This window comes from Cebus imitator, unplaced genomic scaffold (genome assembly GCF_001604975.1).
Source record: "Cebus imitator isolate Cc_AM_T3 unplaced genomic scaffold, Cebus_imitator-1.0 Scaffold101, whole genome shotgun sequence".
NCBI classification, from domain to species: Eukaryota; Metazoa; Chordata; class Mammalia; order Primates; family Cebidae; genus Cebus; species Cebus imitator.
In genome coordinates, this window is record NW_016107416.1 from 2,561,152 (window position 1) to 2,581,530 (window position 20,379).

At 35.3% G+C, this 20,379-nt stretch overlaps 1 protein-coding gene across 1 annotated transcript in view; it reads left to right on the forward strand.

The window, feature by feature from the left end:
• Window positions 1-20,379, forward strand: part of NBEAL1 (neurobeachin like 1) — a 198,761-nt gene that overhangs the window by 93,886 nt on the left and 84,496 nt on the right. Inside the window, exons 19-31 of the mRNA XM_037741503.1 lie at window positions 1,004-1,093; window positions 4,305-4,473; window positions 4,910-5,043; window positions 6,622-6,781; window positions 6,889-6,991; window positions 7,515-7,671; window positions 10,403-10,561; window positions 12,327-12,486; window positions 13,728-13,816; window positions 16,457-17,032; window positions 17,374-17,549; window positions 19,166-19,319; window positions 19,619-19,747. Of these exons, the coding sequence (XP_037597431.1) occupies window positions 1,004-1,093; window positions 4,305-4,473; window positions 4,910-5,043; window positions 6,622-6,781; window positions 6,889-6,991; window positions 7,515-7,671; window positions 10,403-10,561; window positions 12,327-12,486; window positions 13,728-13,816; window positions 16,457-17,032; window positions 17,374-17,549; window positions 19,166-19,319; window positions 19,619-19,747 (2,256 nt within the window). The remainder of the gene's footprint in view (window positions 1-1,003; window positions 1,094-4,304; window positions 4,474-4,909; window positions 5,044-6,621; window positions 6,782-6,888; window positions 6,992-7,514; window positions 7,672-10,402; window positions 10,562-12,326; window positions 12,487-13,727; window positions 13,817-16,456; window positions 17,033-17,373; window positions 17,550-19,165; window positions 19,320-19,618; window positions 19,748-20,379) is intronic.

Here is a 20,379-nt window from a genome sequence, read left to right on the forward strand (position 1 = left end):
CAGAGCAAGAGGAGACGAGACTAGAGAGCAAGGTCACATTATAGCAAACCTCCTATGTCAGAGTAAATAATAGGCAATGGATAGAATTTTAAGTAGAATAGTAATATCAGGTTTGCATTTTAGAAATGGTCTTAAGCTTCAGTGTGAAAGTTGGATTGGAGGGGTAGAATTCTAGAGGCAGTCATACCATTAGGAGATTATTGTGTTAAAACAGGTCACAGATCCACAGTTTTTAGTCACAGACTAAGGTAGTAACTGGAGAAAGATATGACTGTCTCTGAGACTGATAACATTTACATTAAGTATTCATTTTATAAATGTCATTTTCCTCAACTATTTAAGAGGAGAACAATAGCTACAGTATGTGTGCTAAAATTTCTAGGGTTATTTTCTTTTGGAATGGGGATTAGATTCAAGGATGCTTCATTACTCGAAAATTCAGATATAGTATAAAGTTACATGTCTTTATGAATGGATGACTGAGCTCTTACTCTGAATACAGCCAGGATTGTCTGGCAGCAACACTAGGGAAAATAGTATCTTATATCTGTAATTGTACGTTTATATCATGATATAAATATTTTTTTGTTCTGTGATATCTCTTATCTCTCATATTAATCACACATTTATGTGTATCACGAAATTATGACTAGGGAAGTGCTAAGGGGAATAAAGCATTGAATTTTTTTTAAGCCAAAAATCTGTTCTTATATATTTGTTTAAAAGAGAAAAATTTAAAAACTGTGACTGGCAAATAAATTCTAGTTATAGCTCATCTGTCAGATGACAAGCAGCAGTGACCTACTTTTCAGAAGTGGGTGCTTTAGAATCTAATTCCTGATTCTTTTAAGAGATAGAGAACAGTAATATTAAAATGCACTTGATGGATATCTTATTGACTATCCTATATTCCTTTTTATATTATGGTAAAATGTTCTATATGTGGTTTAAGTTACATTTTGTTCTAATTGGGTCGTTTGCCTTATTTTTCTTTTATTCTTAGGCCTGCAAAAATTCAATCTGTCTTGATTTATCTACTAATTGTTTGCATGGAAGATTAACAGGAAACAAAGTAGTGAACTGGGACATTAAGGTAAATTAAGAGTATGTTGGGCAACATATTATATAAATTTACTGATACTCTTTTTTTTTAAGATAAAGTTTCACTCTTGTTGCCTAGGCTGGAGTGCAATGGAACGATCTCAGCTCACTGCAACCTTTGCCTCCAGGGTTCAAGCGATTCTCCTGCATCAGCCTCCGGAGTAGCTGGGATTATAGGCATGTGCCACCACACCCAGCTAATTTGGTATTTTTTTTAGTAGAGACGGTGTTTCTCCATGTTGGTCAGGCTGATCTCAAACTCCCGACCTCGGGTGATTTGCCCATCTCAGCGTCCCAAAGTTCTGGGATTACAGGTGTGAGCCACATGCCTGACCAAGTTTACTGATACTCTTATTAAAAATTTTGTTTTTTAAGCACCACCAGATTGATCTAAATAATAGATAAGTGATTAACGTAGTTGAATGACTTGGGTTTGAAATGTTACCTTTGTAAGCCAGGTCTTTTGAATTACCAGGTCCTTTGAATAATGTTGTTCCTTATAAAGTCAGTGAGAAAAAAATCGATTCCTGGCAGGGACAAATGTCTGTGAGGAGTTTGCATGTTTTTTGACATGTCTGTGTGGGTTCTCAAATCTTATTTGCCTTCTTCATTGGCTTCGTATTTATGTCACAGCTGGAAGTTTGCTTCCATTTAGAGGCTTCTACTTACTTTGCAAGATCAAATTAACTGCTCTTGTGGGTATCCATAGTACTTTATCATTTCACTTATTTGGCATATAGTAACTGTTTGCTTAATGCCCTAGTAGCCCATAAGAACTTTGAAGGAGGGGGTCACTGCTTTTTTCTTTATTGTAACCAGTTCCTGGTACAGAATTATGCAACAAATAAGTGTTGACTAAGTGATTAAATTAGTAAAGGTTGTTTAGGGTGATCTCTTTTATAGTGTTTCCTTAAATGATATTTTATAGAAGTTATAACCTAAGTAAAATAAAAAGAAATACAAAAGATAATTATAAGAGGACTTGCTGGTAAATCAGGAAAAAAGAAAACTTTTCTAACGAGTTAACACCACCCAAATACATTTATTTCAGTGAAACAGAAATCATTAAGATAATTTTGCCTGTGTAGAAGTGAATCTATCAATTAGTATCAATTTCATATTTATGGTATATAAAACATTTTCTCCTTAATTTAGGGATAAGAACACTTACTTTTTTTCTTTTCTTTTTTTTTTTTCTGATGCACAGTTTTGCCCTGTCACCCAGGCTATAGTGCAGTGGTATGATATCGGCTCACTGCAACCTCTGCCTCCCGGGTTTAACCAATTCTCCTACCTCAGCCTCCCAAGTAGCTGGGATTACAGGTGCCTACCACCATGCCTGGCCAATTTTTATGTTTTTTAATAGAGACAGGGTCTCATCATGTTGGACAGGCTGATCTTGAACTCCTGACCTCAGGTGATCAGCCCGCCTCCGCCTCTCAAAGTGCTAGATTACAGGCATGCGCCACCACACCCGGCCAGAACACTTTTTCTTATCTGTTAACATAGTAAGATTTACGACATGATTGACAATTCATAAGTTAACTTTTGCTTCATTTGTAAGACTGGTTTTACAAGGTGATTCCATGTAGCATTATTATATATAGAAACTTGTTTATGTATGCCATACATACCTGAAAATCAAAGCAGTTTTTTGTGCCCTGAGTTACAGCTATGCGGATGGATTATTAACTAGTTAGATTTTTGCTTGATGTGGAAATCAAAAAGCAACAGAATTATCAAAAGAAAGATAATTGTATTTTTATGCTGTAGCAAAGTCAAAGACCCAACATGTTAAATGCAATGACAACTGGTAAAATAATATTTGCCATCCAAAGAGTTAATTTACTTACTTATACAAAGAGCTCTTCAAAATCAGTATGACAAACAGTCAAAACAAAGTAGAAGATATGGGCCAGGCACAGTGGCTCACACCTGTAATCCCAGTACTTTGGGAGGCCGTGGCAGGCAGATTGCTTGAGTCTAAGAGTTTGAGAACAGCCTGGGCAACATGGCAAAACTTTGTCTGTACAAAAAATACAAATATTAGCTGGGCTTGGTGGCACATGCCTGTAGTCTCAACTACTTGGGAGGCTGCAGTAAGAGGATCGGTTGAGCCTGGGAGGTTGAGACCACAGTGAGCTGTGATCTGGCCAGTGCACTCCAGCTGAGTGACAAAGTGAAACCCTGTCTTAAAAACAACAAAAACCCAACAAAGTAACATATTTAGGATGAAAAAGTCTAGAGATCCAATGTAAAACATGAGGACTATGGTTAATAAAATTACATTTTATTAGGGAGTTTTGTTAAGTAAGTAGATTTTAGCTGCTCTTGTCACAAAGTAACTATGTGAGATGATAGAAATGTGAATCTGGGTCACTATAGTAACCATTTTATTATCTGTGTGTATCCTACAACATTATGTCGTAAACCTTAAATATATGCAATAAAATGTATTTCTCAGAAAACAAGCAAAGAATACGAAGAGGTTGTTTGCAGACTTAAGTTACGTCCACATGGCAATTCAGAACACTTTAATAATAATAAGAGCAAACCTTGTATGGCATCAACTGTATGTCAGACACTATGTACTTTTTATGTATTAGCTTAATCCTTGCAATACTTTATGAAGTAGGTATTATTGTTATCCCCATTTTACAGATGAAGAAAATGAGGTCAGTGATGTTTGTAACTTATCAAAAGATAGAGAAAATATTTTATTAAACTACCCAAAATATCCAAAACTTTGAACTTTGGCTGAAATAACCTCTCCATCTTTTTGTTAACTAAAAGTCAAGGAGTCAGTCATATTTCTACCACCAAGTGCATTTTTTTCATTATTTATTATCTTGTTTATTATGCCTAATTGCCTAGTGACAGTTGTTTCTCCATTGTTGGGAGTTACCTGATAAAGTCCACTTAATGGGGTTATGTTTCATTTGCCTATGTTGGAAATCCCTAAACTTTGGAAAATAAAGATGCAGTAAAAATGGTCTGGCCTCATCTCTCTTGAGTATTGATTATGGTGACCCTTGAGGCTGCTCTTTAAAGCATCTTCCTACACAAAAGTTTCTTCAGCTTAGGTTATCCTATACATTGCTCAAAGGTTTATCTAGTAAATTATAATGTCATACATGTGAAGATATTATGTGACAAAATTGTCCTTGTTTTATAAGATTTAAACATTATAATTTTCCCTTTAGGATATCATAAACTGCATAGGCGGGTTAAATGTACTCTTTCCTTTATTGGAACAAATCAGCCACTTTAGTGAAGGACAGTTTCCTGAAGAAAAGAATGAAAGCACAGTTCCTGAATCAGTAACACCTGTTGAAGGAGATTGGCTCATATTGACTTCCACAAAGGCCTCAGGTATTATGATGAAATTAACACAAGATAGTCACTGAGAAATTTGAGACTTAATTGAGAAATAGAGGAAAATATTTTGCTGTCATTAGGAAGAAACTTAACCATTTGTAGCTATAGCAGCTCTTCCTACTTTTACAAATATCATTCAGAAAGTTTATAATACTTTCATCAAAAAACTAAAGATAACTCTCCATTATCCTTAGTTTCTACTGTTAGTGGAAATATGACCACACTGTTAAATTTATAGTAGAAAAAATATGTGTATGTAAATATGCAATATTGCAGTTGCTGCTTTTTCTGATTCTGTTGTACAGTGGAGCCTTGGAAGCCAACTGCTGACCAGATTTCTACTGTGTGACAGGATGCATTATGATATAGAAAACTTGATATGAAAGTGATTAGAGTAATTGTGGTAATTAATATGTTCCGGATTCCACAGAGTCAAGACTAGAGAGAAACCTAGTCGCAACCTTTATCTTGATTGTAAAACATTTTATTCAGAGACATCCTATCAACCAGGACAATCTTATTCACTCCCATGGAGTTGCAACTCTTGGTGCTTTACTTCAGAAGGTGAGCCAGTCTAACATTGTGTTGATATAGCTAATGATTGTGATTTGGAGTTGATGTTTGGATTTCTTCTTTCTAATATGTGTGTGTGTGTGTGTGTACATACAGATATATATATATATATATATATATTTTAACTGTACTTTAAGTGCTGGAGTACATGTGCAGAACATGCAGGTCTGTTACATAGGTATACTTGTGCCGTGGTGGTTAGGTGCATCCATCACCCCATCATCTACATTAGGTATTTCTCCTAATGCTATCCCTCCCCTAGCCCCACCTCCACCCCTGGACAGTCCCCAGTGTGTGATGTTTCCCTCCATGTGTCCATGTGTTCTCATTGTTCAACTCCCACTTATGAGTGAGAACATTCAGTGTTTATTTTTCTCTTCTTATGTTAGTTTGCTGAGAATGATGGTTTCCAGTTTCATCCATGTGTTCTCGTTCAACTCCTACTTATGAGTGAAAACATGCAGTGTTTGGTTTTCTATTCTTGTGTTAGTTTGCTGAGAATGATGGTTTCTGGCGTCATCCATGTCCCTGCAAAGGACATGAATTCATCCTTTTTTATGGCTGCATAATATTCCATGGTGTATATGTGCCACATTTTCTTATCATTGATGAGCATTTGGGTTGGTTCTAAATCTTTGCTATTGTGAACAGTGCTGTAATAAACATATGTGTTCATGTGTCTTTATAATAAAACAATTAATAATTCTTGGGGTATATACCCAGTAATGGGATTGCTGGGTCAAATGGTATTTCTAGTTGTAGCTCCTTGAGGAATCGCCACACTGTCTTCCACAATGACTGAACCAATTTACACTCCCACCAACAGTGTAAAAGCATTTCTATTTTTCCACATCCTCTCCAGCACCTGTTGTCTCCTGACTTTTTAATTATTGCCATTCTAACTGGTGTGAGATGGTATCTCAGTGTGGTTTTGATTTGCATTTCTCTAATGACCAGTGATGATGAGCGTTTTTTTCATGTTTGTTGGCTGCATAAATGTCTCCTTTTGAGAAGTGTTTGTTCATATCCTTCACTCACTTTTTGATGGAGTTTTTTTCTGTAAATTTGCTTAAGTTCTTTGTAGATTATGGATTATTAGCCCTTTGTCAGATGGGTAGACTGCAAAAATTTTCTCCCATTCTGTAGGTTGCCTGTTCACTCTGATGATAGTTTCTTTTTAATAAACATATTTTTAAGGAATATTACCACTTAAGTTATATTAATGGATATGATTTGTTTCACAGGCAGCTTTTAAAAACTTGTATAGGATCATCTTATACAAGAAATACTTATTTTGTATAATAGTGTATAATCTTTGATGTATACAACCTTGTTTGATAGCTTTATATTTGAGATATTGAGAAATGTAAGACTAGTTTAGGAATATGACATTAGGAGAATATATTGTGGTATAACATCAGAAAAATCAATACTTAAGTTTATATTTTTCTAATGTAGGTTTTTCCATTTTTATTCTTAGTAGATGTTCTGAATTAATGATTTTAAATTATGGCTTAATGACAGTTATTTAAACTGAACTATGTGGAACCTTCTTCTGTTTGATTTCAGGTGCCAAGCACCTTGATGGATGTTAATGTGTTGATGGCAGTTCAGCTACTAATTGAACAAGTATCATTAGAGAAAAATATGCAGCTCCTGCAACAAATGTATCAATATTTACTCTTTGACTTTAGTATTTGGAACCGTGGAGATTTTCCCTTTCGAATTGGTGAGAGCAGTCTTTCAGATAAAAATTTTATAGTTGTTTAAGAAATGTATAACTACTTGTTGACCTTATTTTAGCTAAATAACTTACCACTGAACTTTCTATTTTAGGTCACATACAGTATCTTTCAACCATCATTAAAGACAGCAGGAGAGTTTTCCGAAAGAAGTATGGTGTGCAGTTTCTTCTAGATACACTTAGGATTTATTATGGGTATGATGCCCTTGTTCCTTCTCCGTTTGATTGGAATTTGTAGACTGTAGACTTTCTCTTTACCGGCGATTCTAGTATGTTTTAGCTGGAGAGAGGTAGGATAGAGTGGAGATTAAAATGATGAACAGTGGGTTTGAATCTGGCTTTCATTAATCGTGCAGCTGTAGGCAAATCAACCTCTCTGTGCTTGAGTTTCTTCATTTTTGAAAGGAGATAAGAAAACTGTTACCTCCTTTGGTTGCTTTGAGGATTATATTAAATGAGTTAATAATGTAAAACACTTAAACTATGCCTGCTATGCAGTAGGTGTTGTATTCACGTAAGCTATTTTAACATTTTTAATTTTTGTCACTGAAACTCTTAAAAGATTTTCCGTAAAAAGAAAAGCAAGCCAAAGTTACCTTGAATCTCAGAATTACATGGCAAGATCTTTTTTTTTTTTAACACTATCAATTCTTTTATATAGAAAATATAGAAATGTAAAAATTAAAATTTCAATTCTTTTACTTGTTTTCTGTTTCAGGAATGGTTGTAAATATAATGAACTATCTCTCGATGATATTCGAACAATAAGGACTTCTTTGTATGGACTAATTAAATATTTTCTGTGCAAAGGTGGATCTCATGAAGAGATACAAAGTATTATGGGGTACATAGCTGCTACTAATGAAGAAGAACAGGTATTATGCCTAAGATAAATCTACTTTTCCTTTTTAACATTTGAGTTGCTACATCATCTTTTGAACCTATTTATTTGTCTAGTTAAACACACACACACATACATACACACACACACATTTTTTGAGACAGAGTCTCACTCTGTCTCCAGGTGCCAGGCTAGAGTGTAGTGGTGCAATCTCTCGGCTCACTGCAACCTCCGCCTCCCAGGTTCAAGCAATTCTCCTGCCCCAGCCTCCTGAGTAGCTGGGACTACAGGTATGTGTCACCATGCCCAGCTAATTTTTGTATTTTTTAGTAGAGATGGGGTTTCACCATGTTGGCCAGGATGGGCTTGATCTCTTGACCGCATGATCGACCCACCTCGGCCTCCCAAAGTGCTGGGATTACAGGCATGAGCCACCGTGCCCAGCCTAGTTAAATATTTTAAGAGTAAAATATGTGTAGTGTCATATTCAATGTTATGCAGTTAAGAAGTAAATTTTGTGTAGTGTCATATTCAATGTTATGCAGTTAAGAAGTAAATTTTGTTTTATTTTATTTTATTTTTTTGAGATAGAGTCTTACTCTATCACCCAGGCTGGAGTGCAGTGGCATGATCTCAACTTACTACAACCTCTACCTCCTGGGTTCAAGTGATTCTCCTGCCTCAGCCTTTTGAGTAGCAGAGATTACAGGTGTGCATCACCGCATGGAGCTAATTTTTTGCTTTTTTTTTTTTTTTTTTTTAAGTAGAGACAGGATTTCACCATGTTGGTCAGCTGGCCTTGAACTCCGACCTCAAATGGTCCACCCACCTTGACCTCCCAAAGTGCTGGGATTACAGGTGTGAGCCACCACTCCAGGCCAGAAGTAAATTTTATCTACTAACCAAATTTTTTGTAAAGTATATGACAGTGCAATTGAATATTCTAGTTAGCTACAAAATGTAATATATAGAAATGGTTGTTTTGTCTGGCAGTTCTGAAGCCTGTTTTTATAGTCCACATGGTGTATGTTTACCTGTCATCAAAATTACTGGGTAGATTTCTAACATAACCTAGGTTCATAAAATGTTACATAAGGCCAGGCACAGTGGCTCAAGCCTATAATCCCAGCACTTTGGGAGGCCAAAGTGGGTGGGTCACAAGGTCAGGAGATCACCATCCTGGCCAACATAGTGAAACCCCATCTCTACTAAAAATACAAAAAAGATAGCTGGGCATGGTGGTGCACACCTGTAGTCCCAGCTACTCGGGAGGCTGAGGCAGGAGAATCACTTGAACCCAGGAGGTGGAGATTGCAGTGAGCCAAGATCGTGCCACTGCACTACAACCTGGGCGACAGTATGAGACTCTGTCTCAAAAAAAAAAAAAAAAAAAATGTTACATAAAGAGAAAATTATAAATGTGTTTCGGGTTTTACATACATTTCCCATTTAATCCTCAGAACTACGCTTTAAGTCAGTGGTTATCATTGTTTGGCCCCTAACCAGCTTTACCTGAGAACTTGTTAGAAATGCAAATAGACTACTGATTCAACTGCTGAACAAAGCCCTCCAGATTTTTCTGGTGCAAATGGTAAAATTTGAGAGCCATCACTATAACATATACAGACCAGGAATTACTTTTTACATGGATGCTTTTGGAAATTTATATTCAGAAAGATTATGTGACTTAAAAAGTCATACAGCTGATAAACCTGAAACTAGAAACTAAATGTTTTCTTAGTGCCATTTTTGTGCTCTTCCAGTATAACCTCCTCAATACCACAAATTTAAGTAGATTTATGTTAACTAGGACATTTTTCCCTCTATATGTAATATTTATTACATACTCAGTGGTTACATAGCTTCATTATTGGTATTATTTAGATGAGTTACTGCAGGCTATTTTCCTATAAGATTGGACTACTTAAAAAAACTCATTATTCCCTTTTTACTTCATGATTGCTGTATCTGTGATTCATTGCCAGCAATATTTTTTTGGCCAATTCAGTCAAAGAATTATTTGTTGAGGACTTACTGTTTATACACAATAATATTAGACATTATAGTTAATATAATGATGAATTATTATTCTTTTAAGCTAATAGGGTGGGGTCAATAAGAGAGGTTTACAAATAACTATATAAACAAAAAAGAGTATGAAAATATCTATAAGAGAGTTACAAAGTTCTGTGAGGTTTTCATAAGAGGGTTTTATATGTTGCAGAGACAAGGAAAGACTTTTTGAGGAGATGTCTTTTCATATAGATAAAGCAGGATAGATATGGTTCCAACAGGTAAATTTGAATAGTGATAGGGATATACTAAAGGAAATTGAATAAGACAAAAGCAGGTCTGGTTCAAAAGATATCAGAGGCCAGGTACAGTGAGCTGGGTGGATCACTGGAGCCCAGGAGTTTGAGACTAGCCTGGGCAACATGACAAAACCCCGTTTCTACCAAAAATACAGAAAATCAGCCAGACATAATGGTGTACATCTGTAGTCCCAGCTACCCCTGGGAGACTGAGGTGGGAGAATCACCCGAGCCTGGGAGGTTGAGGCTGCAGTGAGCTGTGATTGTCCCACTGCACTCCAGCCTAGGTGACAGAGGGAGACCCTGTCTCAAAAAATATATATATCATCAGATCCAGTAAAGTTAAAACATTAGAGTATATAGGACTTAATTAAATGACTATTTGTGGCTTATGACCTTATTTGTGCTTGTACATATGAATGTGGTGAATTGTTTTGTGTTTAATTTTAAAAGCTCTTTGGAATTTTGGATGTGCTCTTCAGTCTCCTACGTACCAGCCCAACTCGAGGTCAGCTTTTCTTACTGCTTTTTGAACCAGGAAATGCTGACATACTGTATGCCTTGCTCTTAAATCAGAAGTACTCTGACAGACTAAGAGAAATCATTTTTAAGGTAGAAACATTTCTTAAACATCTTTGTATTTGGGGGCATTTGTGGGTATATGAATTTTCTTGCAATATAGCCATTCTGTGACTGTAAATTATTTTTATATCTATTTCTCTAAGTTGTTCAACTTATTTTTATATATAGTTTTTATGTTTTAGTTGTTTACATATTTAAAAACTAATTATATTGTAATCTGAAAATCATCTCAGTGGAATATTCACTTTGTCATACCATCCTCAATATAAAACCTCTCATCTTCTTGACTTGGTGGGTCTATGTGGTAATTCAGAACATTTCAACCGTTAATAGCTAACTTTATGTAGCAACCACTGTATGTCAGGCATTAAGCATTTTTGGTATATTGGCTTACTTAATCCTGCAACAACTTTATGAAGTGGGTATTACTAGTATTCTCATTTTACAGATGAAGAAACTGAATCCAGAGAGATCAGCAACGTATAAAATATATAGATGAATTGCTCCACAAATGTTTACTTATCCTTGAAAATTATTTTAATTTTAATAACTGTTACTTAAATGGATTATTAGATTGATCCAGAGGTGTATTGACACACATTTGTTCTTGCAAGCTACCTGGTTTGTTTTCATCTAAGCCTTTCCCATTAAGAAACAAAATTTTTAATTATTTCTCTTTAATTTGCCATATAATTAAACTAGAGTTTTAAGCATACTGATGATTCAAATACAGGTGCATTTCAGTTTGCTCTTGTCCCCCAGCCTGGAGTGCGATGGTTTGATCTCGTCTCACTGCAACCTCCACCTCCCGGGTTCAAACGATTCTCCTGCCTCAGCCTTCCTAGTAGCTGGGATTACAGGCTTCTTCCACTATGCCTGGCTAATTTTTGTATTTTTAGTAGAGACGGAGTTTCACCATGTTGGCCAGGATGGTCTTGATCTCCTGACCTCGTGATCCGCCCACGTTGGTCTCCCAAAGTGCTGGGATTACAGGCGTGAGCCACCGTGCTCAGCTATTCTTTTTTTAAATTTGTTTATTTTTTTGAGATGGAGTCTTGCTCTGTCACCCAGGCTGAAGTGCAGTGGTATGATCTTGGCTCACTGCAACCTCTGCCTCCCAGGTTCAAGCGATTCTCCTGCCCTAGCCCTCTTAGTGGCAGGGACTACAGGCACGCACCACCATGCCTGGCTAAGTTTTGTATTTTTAGTTGAGGCAGGGTTTCACCGTATTGACCAGGCTGGTCTCGAACTCCTAACCTCAAGTGATCTGCCCACCTCAGCCTCCCAAAGAAGTGCTGGGATTATTGGCATGAGCTACCATGCCAGGCCCAGTTTATTCTTAAATCCATTTTTACGTAATAGTATAATATGGAGTGCTCCTCCCTATTAAATTCATTTATGCCTAGCATTCCATTATTGGAATACTAGGCATGCAGGAGTTATTTATATCCCACTGCTCAAGGTCATCACCAAGGTCTGATTTTTTATACATGTCTTCAATCCAAAAAATTGCAACCTCCAGCATAAATGGGTTAATGCTGAGGTTTTTATACTTAAGAATAAAATAATGCTCCAAAAACAAAGTATAGCAATATTTTATTCTATAAATTAATAGCGTTATTTTAATCTATAAGTTAATATTCCTATAAGTTAATAGCAATACTTAACATTAAATATTAATACTAATGATATTTACTAACAATATTTAATGTTAATAAGTTAGCATCGTTAATGTTAACTTAAGTGACAAACTATTAGTTTTCTATATTGAGAATATATTACTTGTTGTGACCAGATTATGGAACAAATGTTGAAATGCACGAATGTTTATGAGCGTAGTAAACAACATATTCGACTCAGAGACGTTGGCTACTCAGGACTGGGACTCCTTCTTAATGAAGCACTTGTTAATACTTCTCTTATTAAAAATCTCACCAATCAAATCGTAAATACAGGTATGAATAAGGCTGATAAAGCTAACATATATAAGAAATGTTTTTTCCTATAAGTTTTTTCATACCTTTTTTAGGCTGCTTTTAAAATGATCTGTTACAGCTGGGTGCGGTTGCTCAAGCCTGTAATCTCAGCACTTTGGGAGGTGGAGGCAGGCTGATCACCTGAGGTCAGGAGTTTGAGACCAGCCTGACCAACATGGAGAACCCTGTCTCTATTAAAAATACAAAATTAGCCAGGCATGGTGGTGCATGCCTGTAATCCCAGCTACTTGGGAGACTAAGGCAGGAGAATCACTTGAACCTGGCAGGCGGAGGATGCAGTGAGCTGAGATCACGCCATTGCCCTCCAGACTGGGCAACAAGATTGAAACTCCTCTCAAAAGTAAATGAATACAATGATCTGTTACTTGATTCAGCAGGGTCTTCCTTGGTTACCGTGTCTTGTGTAGTTTTGTTGTTTTTGTCTCTCCAGGGCATAGCACAGTTCCTTACTCAGTAAATGTTTATTGACTCAGTGATTAAGCTAATAACTGAGTCCACAGAACAGGAAAAGGACACTACGGAAATTGTGTGCGAAAGATTGTTTTTTCTTTAAGGAGCTTAAATTTTTAAAGGCAAATGAAAACTAATTTCAGGTATTCTTTGTGGTTTCTTCTTTTTGTTTGTTTTGTTTTTGGTTTTTGGCTTTTCTTTTTAGAGACAGAGTCTTGCTGTATTGACCAGGCTGGTTGTGCAGTGGCTAGTCACAGGTATGATCATAGCTCACTGTAGCCTCATACTGGATGCGGTGATCCTCCAACCTCAGCTTCTAGGTAGCTGGGACTGCAGGCATGTGCCACCGTACCCTGCTTCTAATTTTTTTAAATAATTCTTTTAGTACTTAATGACAAACTACAGAATTTATGCCAGATGCTGGGAGTTTGGAGTTATGAGGTTCTTTGTCTTGAGTAGTTTACAATCTTGTTGATAAGACATGTACATAAAAAGATAAATACTAATAAAAGAGCCATGCAGTATGGACAGTATGTTCAAGCAATCAAAAGAAAGTAACAGTTATTTAGGGTTGATTCAGGAGGATGTCAAATATTCTAAACCTATTTTTTTCTTTAAAATTTGAACATACCTATAATTCATATTTTAAAATGAAATAATTATTTCAGCATTTTATACAAGTATTATGCACAGTTCTTTCTTGGGTTATCTCTGGTATTTAATTTTAACTTTTTATTTTTCTGCCATAGATCCTGTTATTAATTTCAAAGATCTATTATCTGTGGTATATATATCTCACAGAGCACATATAAATGTTAGAGTGGCCATCTGCAGAAAGGTTAGTAAACTCTTAAGATGTATTTTAATGATAGCATCTTTATCATGCTGTAAATAACTGCATTAGTATTTTGCAGCAGATACAAGTTTTCATTTCTCTTATTTTATAAATGACATAATTTTATAAGTAAACAATTTTCTTTTTGAAGTAAATTAACTTTATGTAATCATAAGAAATTAGCATTTGAATGTTTTCTTAGCTCTTCATGGTCTCCTGCAAATATGTTCTTTCCAGAGTCAAAAATTTATTACCAGAGAGTAGTTTTTTTATTAAGAACCTTCAATGATTGTGACCAATTATAATTTATATACCATATTTTAGAGTTTTGAATCTTTTGAACTTTCTGGGAATAATTTTCTGTAATCTGTTTATGAGTATTTCAACAATGATTTGTCTTCAGTACACAGTTAACCTTTAACTAAGTCAAGTGACAGTTATCCTGTCTGCCCCTTTCAGATCATATCTTTCTCTGTCCTCCACTGGTACCATTGACCTGTCTAATTTGCTTCCTTGCTTTTTAAAAAAATTTTACCTCCTGATTTTGTTATGTTATGTATGTATGTATGTATGTATGTATGCATGTATGTATCTTATCTATCTATCTATCATCTTTCTATCTGGAGAGAGAAAGCATTTATATATATATACATACACACACATATATACACACACACATATATATGTACACACACACATAGATTGTTTGACAGAAAAGAAAAATATGTATTTGTTTAATATGTGTATATATATATGTATGTGTATATATATATATATATATATATATATATAATTTCTTTTTCTCTTTAATGGCTATATAGTGTTTCATTGTATTGCTATCCTCTAAAGTATTATCTGGTTCCTTATTGGTGGATACCTGCTTTTCCATGTTATAAACTGCTGTTATGAATGTCTTTTTATGTTTTCCTATTTGTGGTAATACATCTGTAGGACATACTCCATGAAATAGAATTTCTGTATCAAAGGGTATTAATGTTTTACATTTTGATAGATTTTTCCACATTGTCCTTCAAAATAACTGTACCAGTTTACATCTATACAAACATTGTGTGTGATAGTGATTATTTCCCTGTATGCTCAGTTCTGAGTATTTGAAGCAGGTCTTATAAATTGATCCTTTCCTTTTCATGTATAATTAGATAGAAACAGCTCTCAGTGCAGCTTGGTTTTATCTATTATTTGTGTATAAAATAGGTACAAAGTAAGTCTTATTTTATGGAAACGTTAATGTCATGAAAGCATGAGGAGTTTCTTTGCCAAGTAAAGCTTAATGTGGAAGGAAAAAAAATTGGTATTCTGTATGTATAAAGTAACAGTGGCTCTTGGATTGATAATAGCATTAGTAAAGAAAGAATCTTCACATCATTGTGACTCCTTGCCTTCTGTACCAACATATATTAGTACTAGTAATATTGAAGTCCTTACCAACATTTTTCATCTCTTGCTATGAAATTTGTCAGAGCTAAAACTTCTGTTAAGAGAGATACTCAAAAGCCTGAAAGTTAAAGTTCTTTTCATCTACATAGAATTTTATGGGCTTTGTGATAAAATTGTCTTAAAAGATCTTAAGTGAATATCCAAAGGTTTTTAAGAACTTGTATTTATCTAAAAATTGAAACCAACTGGACAGTAGAGCTCATACATATTCCCATGTCACTGTTTACTGTTCTGGCTAGGCAGTGGCATCCATCTTGCTGAAATTCATTTTCTGGAATTAAAGTTTAGTTTTTGTTCTGTTTGTATAATATAGACTTAATAAACAATGTAGACTTTAGTGTGGACTTACTGAACAAAAATGTTTTTGCAAAAGCAACCATTAGGCTAGGCACAGTGGCTCATACCTGTAATCCCAGCACTTTGGGAGGCCAAGGCAGGCGGGAGTTCAAAACCAGCCTGACCAACATGGTGAAACCCTGTCTCTACTAAAAATACAAAAATTAGCTGGATGTGGTGGTGCGTGCCTGTAGTCCCAGCTCCTTGGGAGGTTGAGGCAGGAGAATTGCATGAATCCAGAAGGCAGAGGTTGCAGTGAGCTGAGATCACACCACTGTACTCCAGCCTGGGTGACAGAGCAAGACTCTGTCTCAAAAAAAAAAAAAAAAAAAAAGCAACCATTAACTTTCCCTGAAAAAAAAAAAATGAGACAGAAAAACATTCTTGGTGTACTCAGGTTCTATCAAAATGTCTTATGTGTCCTGTTCACTCCCCTAATGCCCCCCTTATATGTCCTTTTTGCTCCCCTGTGCCTAGCACATAGTAGGTGTACAATAGTATTTGCTCAACAAATGTAGTGGGCTCATGGAAAGTATTTAGTTGAAACGATGTTACTCTATTATTTAATGTATACCATCATCCTATTCATTTTAATTTTCGTTTTTTATCTTTCAGCAAATATTTTAGTTCACCCTTACTCTGTACAATGAGTAGTATGGAGATTTGTTGGAAATACAATGCCAGCCTTTCAAATAGTTTATAATCTAATTAAGAATATAATCTTTGAAAGTATATTATTCTGTAGTTTCTCATTAAATTACTTTATTATTAAAATAACTGAAAAGAGACTTTTTAATATAAAGTACTGTGTACTTTTTGAAGAATTTTGTATTCTTAATCTTTTTACAGGTTTTACAAATTTTGCAGTTTCACCCAGATGCAGCACATCAAATATCACAACAAGTGGGGTGGCAAGACACCTTAGTGAGGCTTTTTTTAAAAGCAAAATTTGAAAATGGAAATACTCTTCATAAGCACAGTAGAGCTGTTTTAATGAAAGACAATGATAAGAATATGTCAACTGAAGATACTAAGAAGAACTTTGATGAAAAAACAGATGAGGAAAAAATCACCTCTTTTTCCTCAGCTAAGATGTCTTCAGATCAGTGGAGTTTGGAGGATAGACGCTCTTTAGACTCAAACACACCATTATTTCAAGAAGATAGCTCTGTGGGAGAATTGTCTTTCAAATCAGAGAATCAAGAAGAATTCTGGCATAGCAACCCTTCACATTTGAGTTTAGATCTCAGTGGAATTGACTCATGTGAAATGAGTGATAGTGGAAGTCAAGTGCCAGACAGTCTGCCCAGCACACCATCCCCAATAGAGTCTACAAAATCGTTTTCTGTGCACTCTGACAAAGAAAGCAGCATCACAAATGATATGGGCTTTAGTGATGACTTCTCTTTACTTGAAAGTCAAGAGGTAAAATTGCTTATTTTTCCAAATGCTATTTTTATTTTCATGTCTGATACATACTTCTAATCCTTAGAAATATGTGAGCAGTTGTTAACAATTTTATATTCATGTTCTAAGTTTCATGATCTAAGGTTTAGAAACTTAGAAGTCACTAGATTATGAGTTTCTTGAGAGCAAAGCTAGTGTCTTATTCATCTTATATCTTTAGGGCCTAGTAAAGTTCAGGTTCATTAAAGCACTTTAGAAATATGTTAAATGATTACAATGAGTATATATAATGATTCTTATGATGTGCTTTGAACAACTACACTCTCTAGTTGTTTTAAATTACTTTATCTTTTTCATAGAGATGTGAGGAAGAGCTTCTTCAATTACTGACACATATTTTGAATTATGTAATGTGTAAGGGACTAGAAAAGTCTGATGATGATACTTGGATTGAACGAGGACAAGTGTTTTCAGCATTAAGTAAACCGGGAATATCCAGTGAGCTACTTCGACCATCAGATGAAATAAAACTAATGTAAGCGTTTAGTTAGTGATTTTCCATCTTCCTTTTGGTGAGAGCAGGAGTCTAATTTTAGTTATTGAACATTTATTCAGTATTCTGTGGATATAAAAAGGGATAAAAAGAGAAACTTTACACTCAGTTCCTTTTTCTATCTTTTGCCATGCTAGTAGGATCTAAAGAGGAATCCCAAACTTACTCCAATATGAGGAGGTTTAAGTCTTATGTAAATCTGGATCATAAGTGATTACAGATTTTTTGTTTAAACTGTTTTTTTTTTTTTTATTTTGAGGACTTGATACATTGTTTTCTGCAGGCTTGTCTAAATTTGAGTGTTTCCATGCTAAGAGAAGGGAGTTATGTTTTCATGAAAATTATTTCTCTGAAGGATTTAGGGTTCCTTGTAGATCAAGCATGTCTTACCCACAGGTTGCAGGCCACATGCAACTGAGGATGGCGGCCCAACACAAATTCATAAACTTTCTTAAAACATTATGAGATTTTTTTGCAATTTCTTTTAGCTCATTAGCTATTGTTAAAACATATCATTAAAATATTATTAGCGTATTTTATTTTATTTTTGAGACTGAGTCTTGCCGTGTTGCCCAGGCTGGAGTGCAGTGGCGCAATCTCGGCACACTGCAACCTCGGCCTCCCAGTTTCAAGCAATTCTCCTGCCCCAGCCTCCTGGGTAGCTGGGATTACAGGCCCACACCACCACGCCCGACTAATTTTTGTATTTTTAGTAGAGACAGGGTTTCACCATGTTGATCAGGCTGGTCCCGAACTCCTGACCTCATGATCTACCCACTTCAGCCTATTAGCATATTTTATGTGTGTCCCAAGACAATTCTTCCAATGTGGCCCAGGAAAGCCAAAAGATTGGATACCCCTGCTGTAGATAATAGGACTCTGTATTGGTAGCATACAAGGGAAGAATTACATCTTTTCTTCCACAGGGCTAGATCCTCTGTAAGGCATAATAAGGGTTTCTTCTCTAACCTTGCCAATTGCCAGCTTTAAAGAAACTAAGTATCTCATTAAGGATGGAATGTGAATTATTGTCATAGTTTTTTTATAGTCAAGTAAAACAGGGAACTTTTACTTGGACTTTTAATACTAGGTATATTAAAAATAAATACTCCAAACATTTCAGTGTTTCTCCATTATTGTTAAATTCCACTTACAGGCCTGGCATGGTGGCTCATGCCTGTAATCCCAGAATTTTGGGAGGCCGAGGCAGGCTTATCACCTGAGGTCAGGAGTTCAAGACCAGCCTGGCCAACTTGGCAAAACCCCATCTCTACTAAAAATCTAAAAATTAGCCAGGCCTGTTGGTGCATGCCTGTAATCCCAGCTACTTGGGAGGCTGAGTCAGGAGAATCGCCTGAACCTGGGAGGTGGGGGTTGCAGTGAGCCGAGATCATGCCATTGCACTCCAGACTGGGCAACAAGAGCAAAACTCCGTCTCAAAAAAAAAAAAAATTCTTTTACAATGTCTTAGGGTTACCTGGTAGTAATCGTGTATCTTTGGAAATACAATGCTGCCTCTCAAGCTGTTTTGTTTTGTTTTTAATGTCCTATTTTTCTGAGCTCATAATGGTTTTAAGAGGAATTTGTTTTTCATTTAGTTTGCTACAAAAGATGTTAGAATGGGCAGTCTCAGAAAACAGAGAAGCGAAAACTAATCCAGTAACTGCTGAAAACGCCTTCCGACTAATGCTGATCATACAGGACTTTCTTCAGTCAGAGGGACTAGTTAATCCAAACATGTGGACTGAGAAGGTGCAGTAATATCGCTTTAAAATTATGTTTTGAGTAATTAAGAACTTTATTCAAAGACAAATTTTGTAACCCCTCTTTTTAGAGTATTAATACATAATCAGATTCAATAAACATAGATAAGATGTGATGAATAGTCACAGATTTTGTTAGCTATTACTAGTATGATTCTTTTGGCTTTTGTCAACTGAACATTAGACTAGTTTTTGAAATATTTGTGGTTTGTATTAATGTTGGGGAAAATTGATCAGTAAATTGAAAAACGTAATGTTTTTATTTCTCAATTTTTTCCTTCGTGATAGCTTTTAGAGGATATGATGCTGCTCTTTGACTGCCTGTCAGTCTGGTATTCTGAAAATCCATTATGGGTAAAACTCTCTCAAATTCAGATCCAGTTGCTTCTAGGATTCATTGGAAGGGGTAATTTACAGGTTTGTCCATTTTTTATATTATTTTTTGTGCTTGCATGCAGTGTAGGTATTATTTATGTAACAAGCAAATGATAATGTCTTTTTGGTATTTTAAGTTTTTTATTAGTTCTAAAACTATCCATGATTTCACTTGGAGTTTTGAGGAGCTTGAGAGGCAGTTAATTTATTACTTCTCCCTGATTATTAACAACTTCATATAATTTTAAGGCTTTCTTTTATAGGATTTTTATATAGCTTATATTAGTATATCATCTATATTCAGTATAACTACCTAGGTGCTAGGTAGCCTGCAACAATTGTTTATATACCTATGATTTAGGGCTTGCATTTTTTAGAAAAATTATTTTTTAAATTACTCCTTTCAATTTTTTTCTGCTATTTTACTAATTCACAATTTTTACATTCCATCTCAGTTTTTTTTTATTTATCACACACTAAATACCTACAAAGTACTAAGCACTGTGCTAGATTTTAGAAATAAAGAGAAGTAAAATATTGGTCACAAGGAATATTTATTCTATTTTAAATTAAAAATGGAAAAGGCTGAAAAATTTGATGTGAATTTTGGTCTGTCATTTTTCTACTTACATCTGGGTTAGATTAGTCATGGTAAGAATTTAATAGCTATTTAC